General features: G+C 36.6%; 3 protein-coding genes across 3 annotated transcripts; 2 read left to right on the top strand and 1 right to left on the bottom strand.

The window, feature by feature from the left end:
- LOC18787054 (BTB/POZ domain-containing protein POB1) lies at positions 4,960-8,732 on the top strand. The gene is made up of 6 exons (XM_020558419.1): positions 4,960-5,518; positions 6,361-6,486; positions 6,896-7,017; positions 7,105-7,168; positions 7,268-7,547; positions 7,656-8,732. Exons 1-6 carry the CDS (start codon positions 5,251-5,253, stop codon positions 8,467-8,469), a joined length of 1,674 nt encoding a protein of 557 aa, XP_020414008.1. The 5' UTR covers positions 4,960-5,250; the 3' UTR covers positions 8,470-8,732.
- Positions 9,494-12,287, bottom strand: LOC18785519 (protein CURVATURE THYLAKOID 1A, chloroplastic). Its single transcript, XM_020558420.1, has 5 exons — positions 12,015-12,287; positions 10,503-10,600; positions 10,229-10,336; positions 9,976-10,047; positions 9,494-9,764 (listed from the first exon to the last, which is right to left on the bottom strand). The coding sequence occupies exons 1-5, from the start codon at positions 12,157-12,159 to the stop codon at positions 9,699-9,701; spliced, it is 489 nt and encodes a 162-aa protein (XP_020414009.1). The 5' UTR covers positions 12,160-12,287; the 3' UTR covers positions 9,494-9,698.
- LOC18785019 lies at positions 14,685-16,714 on the top strand. The gene has a single exon (XM_007219013.2). The coding sequence runs from the start codon at positions 15,677-15,679 to the stop codon at positions 16,598-16,600; it is 924 nt and encodes a 307-aa protein (XP_007219075.1). The 5' UTR covers positions 14,685-15,676; the 3' UTR covers positions 16,601-16,714.

The raw sequence follows: 16,782 nt of genomic DNA on the forward strand, positions 1-16,782 counted from the left end.
CCCCACCAACCATCACTCCTGAATGGAGAATCTAACAAAAATGTACAGATGCTTTTATAACACCACCACATTTTCACTGTTCTCTGCAACGTTAATTTAATAAATTTGGTACAATCAAGAAAGAAACTTAAACATATTAATATCTTAACCAATCCCAAATTTATGATTCCATTAATTCTTTTTTCTTCTTTATTAATCCATAACATTCACATTATTAATTAATTAATAATAAATAAATAAAAACAAGTACTGCATCCAGACACATCCCAAACCAGAAACCAAAATCTAGCCGTTGCAGCGCCAGTGTGCCTCTTACCTATTTCTAAGAGTCGGCTTTCTCTTCAGTATCTAATAGTTATAGATTTTCTATTAACACCACGAGTCAGATTTTTGTTGCCTTTATCAAAAAAGAGAGATGAAGAAAGATGCCCTTGTCTGCCATTACCAGTCTCTGTTTCCCAAATCAACCCCATGCATGATGCATTCAACTTTTGTCAGAAAATTAAAGAGAAAATCTAACCCTCAGATTTTCTTCACATCCCCCATTAATGTCCTTATTTATTTCTGAATCCTATCCTGTGGTCCTTTCTCACCTACTAGGGTTTTTACCCATTACTTCTATCTCTATTTAAAGGCCCTTCAGACCCACCATTTCTCCTCACAACTAGAGCAACCATTTGGGCAGATTGGCATCTTTTACCACTTTCTCTTTTCTTTTTTTTTCCTTCTTTTTAGTTTGTCTTTTTGGTAGCATTTCTTGTACTGTTTGAGGGTTAGTTGGGAGCTTCCTTTGGTCCAAAACCAGGAGGGAGAGATGGTTTACGCTGCTGCTGGTTCATGGATACCTCTGGGGTGCGCACGTTATGAAACTGAAGTGCGCAGCTTAAGGGTTTGCATGACCTAGGAGATGTGATTGCCTTCTCCTCTCCTTACTTGGATTGAAGGGAGCTCCATATTGGCCTCTCTCTCCCTTCTCTCTCTCTCTCTCTCTCTCTCTCTCTCTCTCTCTCTCTCTCTGTGCTTTATTTCAGTTTCCCTCTTAATGTTTTAGAACTATATATGCACTTTGAATTTGATATCTAAACCTATATGGTGTTCTTTTTTAAGCTTTGGTGATTTGCAGGATCGATCAGAAAATTCATGTTGGTGAATCTGAATAACTTCAAAACCATGGACATGCAGATCCAAGGGACCAAAAGCCATGTTAATTTCTCTTTTGTTTGTCATCTACAAAAATCAGATGTTCCCACATTTTCCATGGATTTGTTTTAGTTCCAATGTGTGTAACTTTGTACTTTAAAATACATTAACAAGAATCAAGATCCATCGATCTACGGTTTTGGATCTGTTCTCAAATGACTTGAGAAACTAATCGAAGGAAGAGACTTTGTATAAAGCCATTTCTGTATTAAAAGTTCATACATACGCAATGCCAAATTAATGTTATTTGTTTCTTACTTTTGTTGTAGTCTTACATTGGTTTTTCAGTATATGCTTCAATAAGTATTTTATGTTAAGAATTAGCTATATATTTCTAATCTCGGTTATTGAATTGCATGTATATTACATATAAAGGATTTATTTAAGAGTGACTCTAGATAATATAAAGGATTTATTTAAGAATGACTCTAAATAGGTCAGAATTAAAGAACCATTCCTCATGTGTTTCTTCTATTAATTACTTTAAATTATTTTAAATTGGATTTCGATTCTCGCAGACAATAAAAAGTCGGATTTCGATTCTCACATAAAATAAAAAGTCGGATTTCGCTCCTGGAGCCGTACTTTGAATACATGCATAGCAAACATATAGACACATGGTTTGACTGGGTCAATTGCCTAGCTCGATAAAGGAATATTAATATTTTGATAATTTAACCGCGGGAATAGTTGATATATTTTAATCAGGTTTTTAGAAGCATGCATGTGGATGTTGGCCGTCCATCTCTATCTAATTTTGTGCCTTTTTGTGAACTTAGAGGTGGTCGGTCAATGCACCGTTTTTTATTTTTATTGAAACAGCAATTCTTAACTGTATGCTCTTTTCTGCAATCCGATAGATTACTTCAAACGCGTCCTCAGCTCAGTCGACATATAGCAGCATATAGAAAAGTTTGCCTTTTCTGCGCTCGCACAATTTGATCGGCTTTTATTTAGGGGGTTGATTTGATGTAACACTATTTCAGCAACACGAGTCCAAGGCCCAAACAGCAACATGTGCCCATTCATTTATCAAATTTGAGGACCAAATCAAAATGTGCATGTATCATCATAGTGTACGTCAAAGAGCAAATAAGGCAAATTCCGGTCATTAGATTACATCAAGGTAAGCGGAGCTTTTGTGGGGAGTCTCTGTTTAAAGTTCATACCACAACCGGCCTACCAATCAAATTGTACTAACGTCTTTATCCAACTAACTCCATGGATTATAGAATGGCATTGTCAACGTCATTATTATATATATAGCTTTCATTGATGGATCTTTTAAATAAGTTTATTTAATAGACATCTTTTAAATAAGTTTATTTAATAGACATTTTTGTAGGGCTCACTCAGCATTGTATTTCACTAATCCAAACTATCTATTTTGTAGATATTCATTTAAAGATCATCTCTAAATATAAAAAAAAAACACTTGAATCTGATATCATTTAACCACTCAATTACATTATTGAAATTAAACACCGTGTTTATTGATTTTGTTGGTCTCAATTAGATGCCTTAATAATTTTCAATTTGCATGATTTTTTGCAAAGATGATCTCTGAATGAAGATGTGAAATATAGATGGTTTGGATCGTTAAAAAAAGTTTCGTAAGGAACCCTAATGAATAGAAATCCCCAAGTTCTCAAAGGCAGATTATCCCAATATTGGAAGTTTGAAGAGTTCTTCAACTGGAAGTTTCAAGCTTAATTATATGTCTTTCGCATATATAGCTCGATCCTCCTTGAAGTCTATGGACTATTAATTTAACTTCTTCAAGTCTATGAACTCAAAAAAGAGTGCAAGACCATCCCAACTTCTTTTTTGGGATCTGAAGACTATCCGAACTTAAAACGGAATTCCCTGGACGGTGCCGGCACGGCAGGACTTGGTGATTGGGAATAAGGTAGGATGTTTATGGTCTTACCGACCAATATTTTTGGTTGGCACCTAACCTATCTATATATTCTACCCTTCTTACCCTACCCAATACATTGTTTGTACACATCTTGATTGGACATAATACCATTACCAAACAAAAGAATCTAGTATATAACTGTTTGGTAGCACTACTATACTTTCTTGGACTAAATTATCCAGGACTTGGCCAATGATCTGAGCCCGGACTCAGTAGACCAAACCGATTGCTGGCCGGCGGCCAATAAACAAGTTTAATTAATTCCGTCGTTAAGGATTTGGCAATGGCATGCAAATTGATCATATTTTTATCGTTTAAACCGTGTAGAACGATTGACTTTAGACTTTACCAAGAACTCGGAATTGTGTACAACGGCTTAATTGGACCCTTCAAGCCTTCCACACGACATTAATTTATGAGACCAATTCCATGCCACTATGGAGGGGCTTTCTCGTGGCCTCCCCATCACAACCAACCATTCAGCATGCACTAATTTTAATCAAAATAAACTTTAAAAAAAAAAAAAAAAAGTACACAGTGATCTTCAATCGTATATATATGCGTGCCATATAATGCAATTGAATGAAATTCTTGTAATGATGGGAAAAAACACCATTATTGCAAGAATTTCTTAAAATAAAGAATAATTTTTTATTCCTTATACGTTAGTAAATGTGGAAAACTCATGACTCAAGAATTGGAATCATTTCAATATCCATGTATTAATAAACACAAGAGAAGCAAAAATTAGAATTATTACAATACACATTCCTGATAAGTGAAAACATGCCACCACTAATTTAATGAAATTCTTGCAATGGTGGAAAGAAAACACCATCATGTTCTAAATTATTCTTTATTTATCACAATCATTTTTCTTATCTTTTTATTCTAGAATTTTTTTACTTTGAATATTTGCAACTTACAAGGTAATTTACAACTTACAAGGCAATGTACGGTGTAGACATTCTAGATTAAAAAAGAAGCTTATCAAGGTAATTTACAACTTACATCTAGAAGAAAACCCATAACTGTTCCTTTCTCCATCTAGAAAAAGCTCTAGTTTAGTATTTTACAGCAGGTCATAAAAGGCAAATTGCAGCTCTTCTTTCAAGTCACTTGCTTAGATAAATTTTGGGTTAATTATAATTTAGTACTCTATAGTTACATCCTTAAGATACGTTAGTTTTTCTTCTCAATTTTTACAATAACATACTCTGATCTTTTAAATTTGTTACAATGTAATTCCGTCGTGTCATATCTCTTCGTTAGTTGCCTACGTAGCATTGTGAGTAACCCATAAATTTTCTTAATATGGTAACCACAGTTCATTAGCAAAAAGCAAATTATAATTTCTTCTGTCTTTTTCCCATTGGTCAGTGTCTTATCCTATCCAAACAAAAGAAGATAACACTATAATACTTCTCTATTTTCAATTTTCTTTCTTCTAGAATACCCTCAATATTAAAGAATTAATTACCGGAAATCCCAAACAAGATATGTACCAAAACCTAATGCAATATCATATGCCAATAATACTATAATCACCAAAGTTTTTCCCAAATTTTTGAAATAGGAATTGATCCAACAAATTAAATGAAATATGTTAGGAATAAATAAACTTATGAAAATACAAAATAAATAAATAATGAAAAAATTGGAATTCTTTTATTTTATTTTAATGAATGTAAAAAGTGTAGATATTAGACATGATGTGGCCACCTTAATTGACCTGTCACGCGCTCTAATTAGATGTGTTCTCCTTGCTAACAATAAACTTAAAACTAATAATCCAAGTCAGATACAGAAACTAAACCAAACCAAACCAAACCCCAACCCAAATGACAGAAATTTCAGTCAAGAGAGTAACAAACAAAACCAAACGAGCACATAACAAAAGGGGTTGAGAGAGAGAGGAGGGGTCATCTGCCGCTTCAGAGTTAATATTATCACGACTTTATGACCCTCTCCCTCATCTCCTCCTCATTTCTCATTTGATTCAAATTCACGTCTCTCTCTCTCTCTCTCTCTCTCTCTCTCTCTCTCCTCATCCAAACCCCATCCCACCACCTCTCCCCATACTCTGCCACTTCACCCTCTTCTTCTCTTCTGGGGTTTTAGGTTTTTGAATGATGAAGGAATTGAATACGGATCTATTCGATCCGAGAAGTACGCTCATGGACCCCGACTTCTCCCGGGACGCGACGCCGTCGGCCGATGCCGATGCCGACGACTTCGCCTTCGCCTTCAACGACAGTAACTTCTCTGACCGACTGCTTCGGATCGAGATCATGGGTGACACACCCGAGTCCAGACCCGATTCCGAGGCCTGTACCAGTATCGCTGATTGGGCCCGCCACCGGAAGCGTAGAAGAGAGGACATCAAGAAGGAAAACAGTACGTTTTCTTCTTTTCGTGCTTTTTAATTGTGTGGGTTGTTTGGTTATCGATGATATTCGAGAAAGTATGAACATTTTGGGGTTTTAGGGTTTCGTGTTGGGCGTTACTTTACAGCTGTTTTGTGCTGAGAAATGGAAGAATTGAAATTTGGTACTTGTTGAGGGCGACCATAGGATTCATTTTTGGAGATATTGATTATGGCCGAATAATTGTGTGCTTAAACTAATGGGAGAGCTTTATAGGACGTTTTTCACTTTCTTCAAATCAATTTCAGATGCAGCCAAATGGAAAACTTTTGATTGAGCTTATTATTTGAGGAGTAGTGCACATCTATGTCCGTTTCTTTACTCTCTTTGTTTGTTTGGGTGCTGAGAAAATTGTGGAAATGGAAGCTACGGGCAATTTAATTTCATATAAATTTTGATTCTACTTCCTAAGTTGTCTGCCTCATATGACTGCCCAAAGACTTACTGGGTTTGACCTTGAACCTATTGGAAACCAAAGTAACTAGAAAGTATGGGATTTTAATTCTCACTTTTTTAATTCATTTGTTCAACTCTTTTTTGGCCTGCATTTATTCAACTTGGTGTTTCCCTGTATTATTGGGTAAAAGACACGGAAGCTTCTAATACACTGAATTATGGACAAGACAAAGGCATAATTGCCGTTTCTCAGTTGGTTTATTTTCCCTTTGGTTAATTCAGTTTGGGATTTCTGTTATCTGGGTACTGTTCATTCACATGCTTGCCTTTTCTTTCCTTCAATTTCGTGCATTTTGATTATGCTATGATGATTTTTTTTTGGGTAATGCTGGTTAATATTTTAGAATTTTTTTTCAGTTCCGGATCCCTCTGAATGCCCAGAGGAGCAAATCTTGAATGACAATCAGCCTGATATGGATGATTGTGAGGGTTGTGAAAATCAAGATGAGGAAGCAGTTGCAATGGTTGAAGAATCGCCTTCAGGTATTTGAATGCATCTTTAATCAATTGTGTGATTTTGAAAAGCACATAAACAAACAACCTTACTTGAATGGGATCTGTCCTATATGCTTGGACCTCTATGTTCTGAGTTCTAAAAAACCCAGACAAATTAAAATTAAAATTTTAAAAAGCTGCTTCAATAGCATTGTGTTCTGCTTAGGTTTTTCATCTTCTATTGAGTGTCTAAGATTTCTTAGTGAGGGTCCAAAAGTTTATGAGAATAATATTACCTGAGTGAAACCCTAATACTTTAGTCTTAGTTCAGTATGTTATTGTACCTCTCTGTGAGCAAAGTTTACAGTCTTAGGAAGAGCTCTGCAGTTTAATTTCCTAATTTCCTAGGGTGTTATCATGTTACAAGTTTTCTAAGCCAGAACCTGTTTTCTTGTAGGGGATGAAGCTGCAAACAGCAATGATTCAGACTGGGGAATGGATTGTTCTACAGTTGTAAGAGTTAAAACGTTGCACATTAGCTCTCCAATTTTGGCAGCCAAGAGTCCGTTTTTCTATAAGGTGAATGTCCTCTGGTATTATTCGTGTTCCTTTAGTTCTTATCACTGGAAGGTTTTTCTCATTTACCCCCATTGTATTATTATGCAGCTCTTTTCAAATGGGATGAGGGAGTCTGAACAACGACATGTAACCTTGCGGATCAATGCTTCTGGTGAGAACAAATTTCAGAAGCTTACTATTATCTTTTTATATTTAGTAAATTTTAGTGTTGTACACCTTACAATTGTTGTACTTGTTTTCCTGTGTGCAGAAGAAGCTGCCCTCATGGAGCTCCTGAATTTTATGTACAGAAATAGCTTAACCACCACCTCAGCTCCTGCTTTACTGGATGTGCTGATGGCTGCTGACAAATTTGAGGTTGCTTCATGCATGAGGTATTGCAGCCGGCTGTTGCGGAATATGCCCATGACACCTGAGTCTGCATTGCTATATCTAGAACTTCCTTCCAGTGTCCTAATGGCTGAAGCAGTCCAGGCGTTGACTGATGCAGCAAAGCAGTACCTTGCTGCCCGTTACAAGGACATAAGCAAGTAAGTTTCCTTGTTACTCACATGTGAACTTAATCTACCAAATTTTTGTCAAGTAACATTGTTTGCATTTTTGGGAGGTATATTTCTGACTTTGATTTTTTCAACCAGGTTTATAGAAGAGGTGATGGCCTTACCCCTAGCTGGAATAGAAGCAATTGTATCCAGTGATGAACTCCAGGTTGCATCTGAGGATGCTGTATATGACTTTGTATTGAAATGGTCTAGGACTCACTACCCAAAACTGGAGGAACGGCGAGAAATCTTGGGTAGTCGACTGGCACGCTACATTCGCTTTCCTTACATGACTTGTCGAAAGCTGAAAAAAGTTTTAACCTGTAATGATTTTGACCATGACGCTGCATCCAAGCTAGTGCTTGAGGCTCTTTTCTTCAAGGCTGAGGCCCCACACCGGCAGCGAATCCTGGCAGCAGAGGAGTCTGCTACCTTGAATCGTCGCTTCGTGGAGAGGGCTTACAAGTATCGCCCTGTTAAGGTGGTGGAATTTGACCTTCCCAGGCAGCAGTGTGTGGTGTACCTGGACTTGAAGAGGGAGGAGTGCGCAAATTTGTTCCCATCCGGACGGGTGTATTCTCAGGCATTCCACTTGGGTGGGCAAGGGTTCTTCCTCTCTGCACATTGCAACATGGACCAGCAAAGTTCTTTCCATTGTTTTGGGCTGTTTTTGGGGATGCAGGAAAAAGGGTCGGTGAGTTTTGCAGTGGACTACGAATTTGCAGCAAGATCAAAGCCAACGGAGGAATTTATTAGCAAGTACAAAGGTAATTACACATTTACTGGGGGCAAGGCAGTTGGCTACCGGAACTTATTCGCCATACCATGGACTTCCTTCATGGCTGAGGATAGTCTTTACTTCATAAATGGCGTGCTCCATCTTAGAGCCGAGCTTACTATCAGACACTGACTTCTAAATCATCCTGATTGTCGAAGCCGAAGTCTGATTTTCTCCTCCAGGGATGAGTACGCCTGACCATTGTCATTTTGTTTGTCTGTGTTTTCTTTTTACCATCCTTTTCCTCCTAACTTGGAGAAGGCATTGTAATAACTAGACACATTGTAGCGCTCTCCGTTGGAGGCTTAAACATTATTAGAACTGTTTATTTCTTGTTCATGCGGACCATTATATGTAATGTATTATATCCACCCAAGTTCTTGCTCCGCTGGTAATCTATAACTGTACGTATCAAAAACATTCCAAGCAGACTGGAGAAGTCTAACAGCTCACTTTTCATTTGGCCACGCGTGTTTTGCTTGTTATTGCTAACGAAGGTGACCTACCAAGTTTCTCTCATTGACTAAGTAAGGATACTGCTTGCCTCTTTTCTTGCAAATCAGAGTGTTCACATGTGCAAAAATAATTCATCAGAAACACCCAAAGAAAAATTTCTGGGCATAAAAAAGGAACCACAATTATCAGACAAATATACTCTCCCTCTCCTTCCCCGCGCCCCCCCTCCAAAAACCCCTCATAATAGAGAGAATCAAATGGGAAAACAATAGCGAGAAAATAGAGGAGTTGAAGCAAATACTTTTTTCTTTTTAAAAACAAACTAACATTATCTAAGATGGGGACTGCATGACTAATCATTTTTAAAGTGATCAAGAAATTATTGAGAGATCGTTATAGCTAAAATTTGGTGTTTTTCTAATTATTATCTACAGAGCATCAGCTAATCTCCGCACTGTGTGGAACGGAATTATAATTTTCAAAATTCAAAAACACTTGACGAAAATGTTCTTTAAACTGTGGGCTGGTTAGACTTAAAAAATTCTAGGGAAAAGAATAATTTCAAGTTCATCCAATTCCTAGACCCGAATGAGATGCTTGGACCCAAAGTCTTCGTTGAGCTGTGTTAAATTATATTTGCTAAACGTCTTGTAATATAGATTTTCAATTCAAACACAACTCACAATTTTGAAGATGGAAGTGGACGAGAAAACAGACCCACTGACATAAAATTGTCAAATATTATTCCATAGGTGGAAGTATGGAAGTACAAGACTAACAATCAATCACAGGAAACCTATTCTAGATTATAGGATACAAACGCCTCTTACGGTAGAGATACAGAAACAAAATGAAACGATGGCGAAGATAATTATGCTTGACTTTCGCTGCGCAGTCATTTCGATCTATTCAGTTCCAGCAATCTTCTTCTTCAATGCTTCAATGTCTGTAGCTAGTTCTTTTCTGCTTGACTGAGGGTAATAGCAATACAAATTGCAATTGTTAGAAGAATTATGGGGTCTACATGTCAATTCATGTGCTGTAGCCAATGCCAAATTGCTTTCAGGTGCTCAATTGCAGAAAGCACAGATGTCGTCATAGTTATTAAAATCATGAGCAACAAGGCATCATGCTTGTAGAAAACAAAGATATACAACTTTAAATTGAGATCTTTAAACTTGCCTTGAAGAGTAGGTAACGGTAGACAAACCATCCAGTGTATCCTAGCCCTACCAACTCCAGGACCTTTGGAAGCTGAAAGTCAATTCAGAGTAGTTAATTAATTTCTAAACAGGAGATAATGCAAACACACACAGAGATACACGCACGCACACACAAAGTTGTAAATTGAAATATAGATTCATCATTTCCATAATCAAAATAGAATTTAAATTGCAAAATCTAGAGGCAACTGGTTTCAAAAGAAATCTCTTACAAGTGGCACTGAATTGACGGCACCAACAATTATTGAAGACAACCACACAGCGACTATCGCACCACCTCCATACAGAATTACTGTTGACTTGTTTTCAACTGCATCCCACTGGCAAGGAGAACATAAAGGATATCATTTTCAAACAAACTAAGGGTTTCACTCAATCAAGACAAGTCGTAAGCAGCAGAAACTTAGAACAGGATTATAAAAAAGATTCAAAACAAAGGGTAACAACAAGCTTCTTGCAATTATACGGTGCCAGCTTATTTCTTACCTTCTCCTTCAAGTCTGTTAACAGCTCACCAGTGTCAACGGAAGTGGATGTCTCTTCTGAAGATGATGCTCTGATCTGGAGAGAAAGCCTCCGGGATTCTTCGAAAGAAAAACAATGCTTATTTAAGCTTAAAGTTTTGATTCAATTTTAGACAGCTTATATAAAGAGAAACAAGTTTTGGAAAAAATAAAATTATAAGAAATCAAATCTAAATATCAAATAAAAAGTGAAAACAATTAAACAAGGAAAAAAGTATAGCAACTAGTCATGCTTATGTACAAACAGCCAAAATGCACAAAAGGGCAAAAACAATTAATGAATGCAACCAATCAAGTTTGGGTTCTGCCATACCAAAAAGAGAGAAAAAATCACACTGCAAAATTATTTTAAACATCATGTTCATTTGTGTGTCTTGGATTACATGTACAGAGTTGCAACAAATCTTGAGCAAAATACGAGATTGGTCGATTGAAACTCCTACTCTGACTGTTGGTTTTTCACAGTATGGGGTACCCAAGGGCTAATACCCACACCTATTGCAGAAACTACCAAAGAAACAAGATATGCATCTACTTGGCTGCGGTGGTGGTATTCCCAGTTCACAATATGAACCCTATGGTTCCATTCTCCTATCATTGGCTGACCAAAGTATGTGAAGTGGACTTAGAGCATGGAAAGCTATAACAATAATTTTTAGTTCATTTACTTGGAATGTACCAAATCAGCAACAAGCCTACAATTTTTAAAGTGCCAACACATTTAAATAGATGTTCAAAATCAAAAAGCTCCGACACTCCCAACTATTATATTCCCACCCTTAAAATCTACTAAGGCTGAGTTCAACATGAAACTAAGGATGGAATTCTGCAGGCGCATTATAAGGAAAGAAGGGACTATTACGACTATTGAAAACATAATCAACTCAGATACATCCATTCCTTGTAACTTCAGCTTCCCTTCATTTTCAGTGTATTACAGAAATGCACCAGATCCCTCCTAATCATTGCCTCTCAAATAACATTCATGCCATCAGCACATAATAGCAGACATTATGTTCATCTCAATCAATACCCTACTTTCAAAAAACGAATAGCAAGGTTCAAAACCTGTGCTTTAAGAACCAGAGGCAAGATTTACAGCCCTTATATTCTATTTACCTTTCCCCTACATCTATTAGCTGGAGAAATAAAGGAAAACACCAGAAAACAGAATCAAAATTCTTACTTTATAAATCCATAAAGAACTTAAGCAGAGCACATACGTGACTTACACCAAGTCAACTGCAGATAGCTGATAATTTCATTGAACCCAACAAAATTAATTCACAAATAAATAAAAAATCCCAAAAAGTTTCCCTCTCTCCCACATTTTATCAGCAGCCAAAAGTTGCAACGAAAAGAGCACACACATAGCTTCAACAGCACAAAATTGAAGAAAACCCCACAAAAACCAGCTACATAAAAATAATACAAAAACACAAAAGACAACAAAAGTCTTCAAAAATCAGAGTACCTGGAAAGGCTTTAAGAGGGAAGGAAGATGTGGTGGACGAGAGGCGAGGAGGGAGGTAAGGCAAGGCAGAGCAGCGAGTGGGTTTAGCGGGGAGACGCGGCATGAAGACGGCCGTGGTCGCCATGGATGAGGCTGTCGCTGCCATGATATTGAGTGTGTACTCTGAGAGAGAGTCGTATCCTCAGCTGCTTTGCCTCTTGCTGTCTGACTTTGTTGATTGCTTTGGCTACTTGCAAATGATTTTTTCCCTCGGAAGTGTTGGGTGTTGGTTCGCTCATTATCTTCGGTGGGTTGCATTCCTTCCTCAGACTCATTGGAGAGTTGACACGTGGACTTTTAAACCTTTTTGATTGGATGATTATTTATCTGAAATCCACGTTTGAGGTCTCTCTTTCTCAAGCTCAAATACAAATTGATCTCTCTCTTTAATTTGCAATACTTGTTTTTTCTTTTTTTTCTACTTAGGAAATGAAGAGCAAAGATTCTAACTTTTGTTGCAAATGTGAAAGATGAATGATCCACTAATTAGTAATTAGGAGAAAAACCTTCCAAACGAAGTGTAGATTCTCTATTTCTTATAACTAAGAGAGAAATAAAAAGTTATACAAAAAGAGATAAAGAGAATGAATGTATGCATACACAATACGTAATTTTTGTTTTTGTTTTCTACAATTAGAGTAAGAAGTTCATAGCAATGTCATGGTAATATAGATTACTTACATTCTACAAAGGGAGGTAGTGTATCACCCTATTAAGATTCGGGACTCTTATTATGGAGAATATTTGGATTGTAAAAGTGTTTATTCATGTTTGGTACAAAACCTAAGAATAAAAAAGAACGTAAAATGAGTATGCGAGAGAGATGAGAATAACGGGCATGTTGAAATGTTCTTTTTTCTTCCAACTATATGAACATTTTAATGAGAGCTTGTAGTTAACATGGTTAATAACATTTGTTCATGCACCTTACAATCTTGTTTCAGCTCTATCTCTCTATCTCTTCTAATAGATCGGAGATTCTGTCTTGGGTCTTTTCTTTTTTGAAAAAAAGAAACTATACGAACTATTTTAGGCCGTGATTATATGAGAGAGAAAAATGATATAAATTTCTTTCTTTATTCATGATGTATTGAATATTGATCGACCCAATTGAACCAACCATGGGCTTCCCCAATTGAGTCGGTGACCCACCCGGCTCAAAAATCCAATTGATCCGAAATTCTGTCTTGTGCTCATCTAAGCTGAACGATGCATGACTAAATATTATATACTAATACGACAGTTTTAACAACAACAAAAGCACCAATCTTAAATTATAATCGAACGGCCCAATAATGATTAATAACCTTATTAACCGAAATAATGAAAGAAAAAATTCCATTGCTGGCAGTGATCACTTTTCCTTCAAGACCTGGCATATATTAAACTATGCATTAGGTTTTTAGTTTTTAGTTTTTTTTTCGAGTTTTCAATATGATTTTTATAATTATATTTGTTGATACTCCAAATTGGATCAATGATTGCCCAAATAACTCTAATCTGTAAGGAATTTGTAGCTCAAGTGGTTAAAAATATTTATTCATGTACTCGAGGTCCTAGATTCGATTCCCCTTCTCTCAATATCGCTTGTATTTTTTTTATAACTCTAATTCAAAATCTTAAGAGAGACATCAGTGCAACTTAAATAAAGATTTTCTAATGCTTGAGTAAGTCGAAAAATTAAACTTTAATGCCCCGATAACTTGTAATTAACGAGTGGCTCTTAACCTTCCCTAACATCTCCCTTTGAAGTTCTCATTATTGGGGTGATATTAAGTGTCATAACTCAATGATAGTTTCAGTATGATTTAGTCTAAACAATGATCAATTTTAATAATAATAATGGTGACAGGTGACTTTCTGTATTATCAATTTTAATTCTGCAATGGTGATGAGAAAAATGATGAGAACAGAGACATGGTAGAGGTGGGGAAGAAGTATGGACAACAGATGGAATTTTCAACTTAAACTTATTTGCAGTTTTTAAATTTTCATTTACAAATCATTGTATGTAATTTTTTATTTTTTTTCCTCTTCTTTAGGACATTACCAAATGAGATGTCTTTTTTTGTTTTTTGTTTTATGTGCCCTAAAATATTAGTTGTTTAACAGTTGAGAAAGTCAATTCTTTTGGCAATAAAAAAAATGTTATATAACTTTTTTTTTAGAACAAGTTAAGGGGGTATTTCTTACACACACACAATTATGATGCTGTAGAGGTTCGAATCTAAGATCTAATATCTCCAAGTCAAGGCCATTTTCTATTAGACTAGACTCCATGGGCCATGTTATATAACGTTGAAAGTCATAAAATCGTCACCAACATGATTGATTAAGAATATTAAATATAGCAACAACTCTGTTATATAAAATAAATAAAATTACAATTTTATTAAATTTCACAGAACAAGTCTCATTATTTTCCTATTTATTCATCATTGTGGTTGGACCTTAGAATCCGTACCTATTCCTTAATTTTAAGGACGGGATAAGACATTTGAACCAGAACCACTAGGTCCACTACAAAGGCCAACCCAATTGCAATATATTATCAAGACCCTTCTCAAATCAAAAGGACAGATCAGATTCCCTTGTGTAGTTGTATTGTATGTGTATAAAACTATTAAACCTTTGCATATAATTATAAAAGACATGAGAGAGAGAGAGAGGTATATGCAGCTGTATGCACTATGAACATGAAACCAACAGGCTAATTTTTGTTTCTCAATGCAAAACCAAATATTTATACCCTCTGAATCATCTATGGGGTTTTGGCCCTTCCATTTTTTCTCTTGTTTTTTTTTTTTTGTTTCTTTATTTTTTTTGAATTTCCTTGAACCAAGGGGATCCCAAATCAGTTGCCTAAAATAGTGCTCAATTGTAGACTTTAGAGGGTCCAGAGCTTCTGTCTTTCTCCTGTGGAACTATAACCCTCCAAGTCCAAGGCCTTGCTTGCACCCTCTGTCATGAGCAACCCAAGTCACTCTCTCTCTCTCTCTCTCTCTCTCTCTCTCACCAAAACAGACTATCAACCAAAATATAACCCAAAAAAGAAAACAAAAGAAAAGGGATAGTTAGTGATAATAAAATAACATCTTAAACAACTCAATTGGACCCTTTCTAATTTGGTGCCCATCTAGCATGGCCTTCCATTTTCATATAATACACACAACACAACCAGACCTCTTCCAAATTCCACTCCCACATTTCTCCCTCACCCTCTCCAATACATCCCAATGCCTTCTATTTCCTAGGAAACTCCAAGAAGATCGCGACGGACAAATGCGATTTGAAGAATTCTGAGCTAGCAAGGCTGTCATTTTGAAGAATATCCATTTGGTGATGTGATTCTGGTTTACCTTCTCAAAACCAAAGCCAATGTCTTTCATTTCCGGGGCCTGCATCACATCATCATATCCTGCAGAACTTTTATTGCAGGATGATTCTTTATTGCCTTTGAGATTGTGGGTTTGATTAGATTTTTTTTATTTGTTTATGAATTGTGGGAGGTTTGTTTGTATAATATTAGGAGCTTTAATGGGTGTGGCATACAGATGGCTATATGTGGCTGCAATTCAAGAATTTAACAACAAAGGCACAAGAAGACTTTCAGGGTGGTATTGATGGAGTTCTTCAAAAGCTGGCACATCCTCTGGCTGCTCTTTTCTCTGTCATTTTCATCATCATCATCATCTTTTGTGCAAGCCTTGTATGGCTATGACCCTGAGTCCTTGAGCACTTTTTTCCATGATTATGCAAACACAAGTCTAAGGAACCCTCATACTGGCACGCTATACAATATTTCTCTCCCTGCTAATTTCTCTGGCATGGAAGCTTCTTTTGTTAGGGTCCTTAGTGCAAAGTTTTGGAGTAGAGGAGCAAATTTCAGTTCATTTCAAATACCACCAAGGGTTATTCCAATGCCTTACCGAAGAAGGCTAGCTATAGTGTTTGAGAATTTAGGCAATTGGTCTTCAAGTTACTACCAGATGTCCAATTACACATTGGTTGCTCCTGTTGTTGGCTTCATGGCTTATGATTCTCCAAATGCAACTCCAATAGGAAATCAGAAGCTCAATTTCACTACTCAGGGTGACCCCATTACAATCCGGTTTCCGCATATTGATGATGTGCAAGGGAAAAATGTGACACCAAAATGTGTCCAATTTGGTGCTGCTGGGAGCTTTGAGATCAAGAACATGACCAAGGAAAATGAGTGCATTACACATGGTTTAGGCCATTTTTCCATTGTCGTTCCATCTCCGCCTAGGCCAGCGCCAACACCAACGCCAACGCCAGAGAAGAAAAAGAGGCATCGGAAAGGGTTGGGGAAAGGGTTTGTAGTTGGAATTGTGTTTGGGTTGGTTTTACTGGGATTGGTAATGATAGCCATATTCAAGTTATGGTGGAGGAAGAAACTTAAAGCTATGGAGAAGCAGTCTGAAAAGGATGTGGCTTTTGATACATTTTGGGTTGGGAGAAGTAAAATGCCTTCTGCATCAATGACTAGAACCCAACCATATCTTGAACATGAATATGTTCCTTGAGTACTTCAATCTTCTTTGTAGTTCTTTTTCTTGTGTACTTCTTTTTCTTTTTCCATCCAAATTTGTAATAGTGAAAGTTATTTTAAATCATGAACTTTAGACTGATGACAGAAACTTTATTTTCTCTTTTGGTCCAGACAGAAACTTTATTTTCAAGTTTCAATTTTCCTGCCAAATGGGGT

The sequence above is a fragment of the Prunus persica genome, chromosome G2, assembly GCF_000346465.2.
Source record: "Prunus persica cultivar Lovell chromosome G2, Prunus_persica_NCBIv2, whole genome shotgun sequence".
In the NCBI taxonomy this organism is placed as follows: domain Eukaryota; kingdom Viridiplantae; phylum Streptophyta; class Magnoliopsida; order Rosales; family Rosaceae; genus Prunus; species Prunus persica.

Excerpts from the sequence above, each read along its gene's own strand:
- LOC18787054 (XM_020558419.1), top strand. The coding sequence starts at position 5,251 with ATGATGAAGGAATTGAATACGGATCTATTCGATCCGAGAAGTACGCTC. Across the intron at positions 7,018-7,104 it reads AGAGTCCGTTTTTCTATAAG|CTCTTTTCAAATGGGATGAG; the intron begins GTGAATGTCCTC and ends ATTATTATGCAG. Across the intron at positions 7,548-7,655 it reads CGTTACAAGGACATAAGCAA|GTTTATAGAAGAGGTGATGG; the intron begins GTAAGTTTCCTT and ends TTTTTCAACCAG.
- LOC18785519 (XM_020558420.1), bottom strand. The coding sequence starts at position 12,159 with ATGGCAGCGACAGCCTCATCCATGGCGACCACGGCCGTCTTCATGCCG. Across the intron at positions 10,601-12,014 it reads CCCTCTTAAAGCCTTTCCAG|AATCCCGGAGGCTTTCTCTC; the intron begins GTACTCTGATTT and ends TTTCTTTCGAAG. Across the intron at positions 10,337-10,502 it reads TAACAGACTTGAAGGAGAAG|TGGGATGCAGTTGAAAACAA; the intron begins GTAAGAAATAAG and ends TCTCCTTGCCAG.
- LOC18785019 (XM_007219013.2), top strand. The coding sequence starts at position 15,677 with ATGGAGTTCTTCAAAAGCTGGCACATCCTCTGGCTGCTCTTTTCTCTG.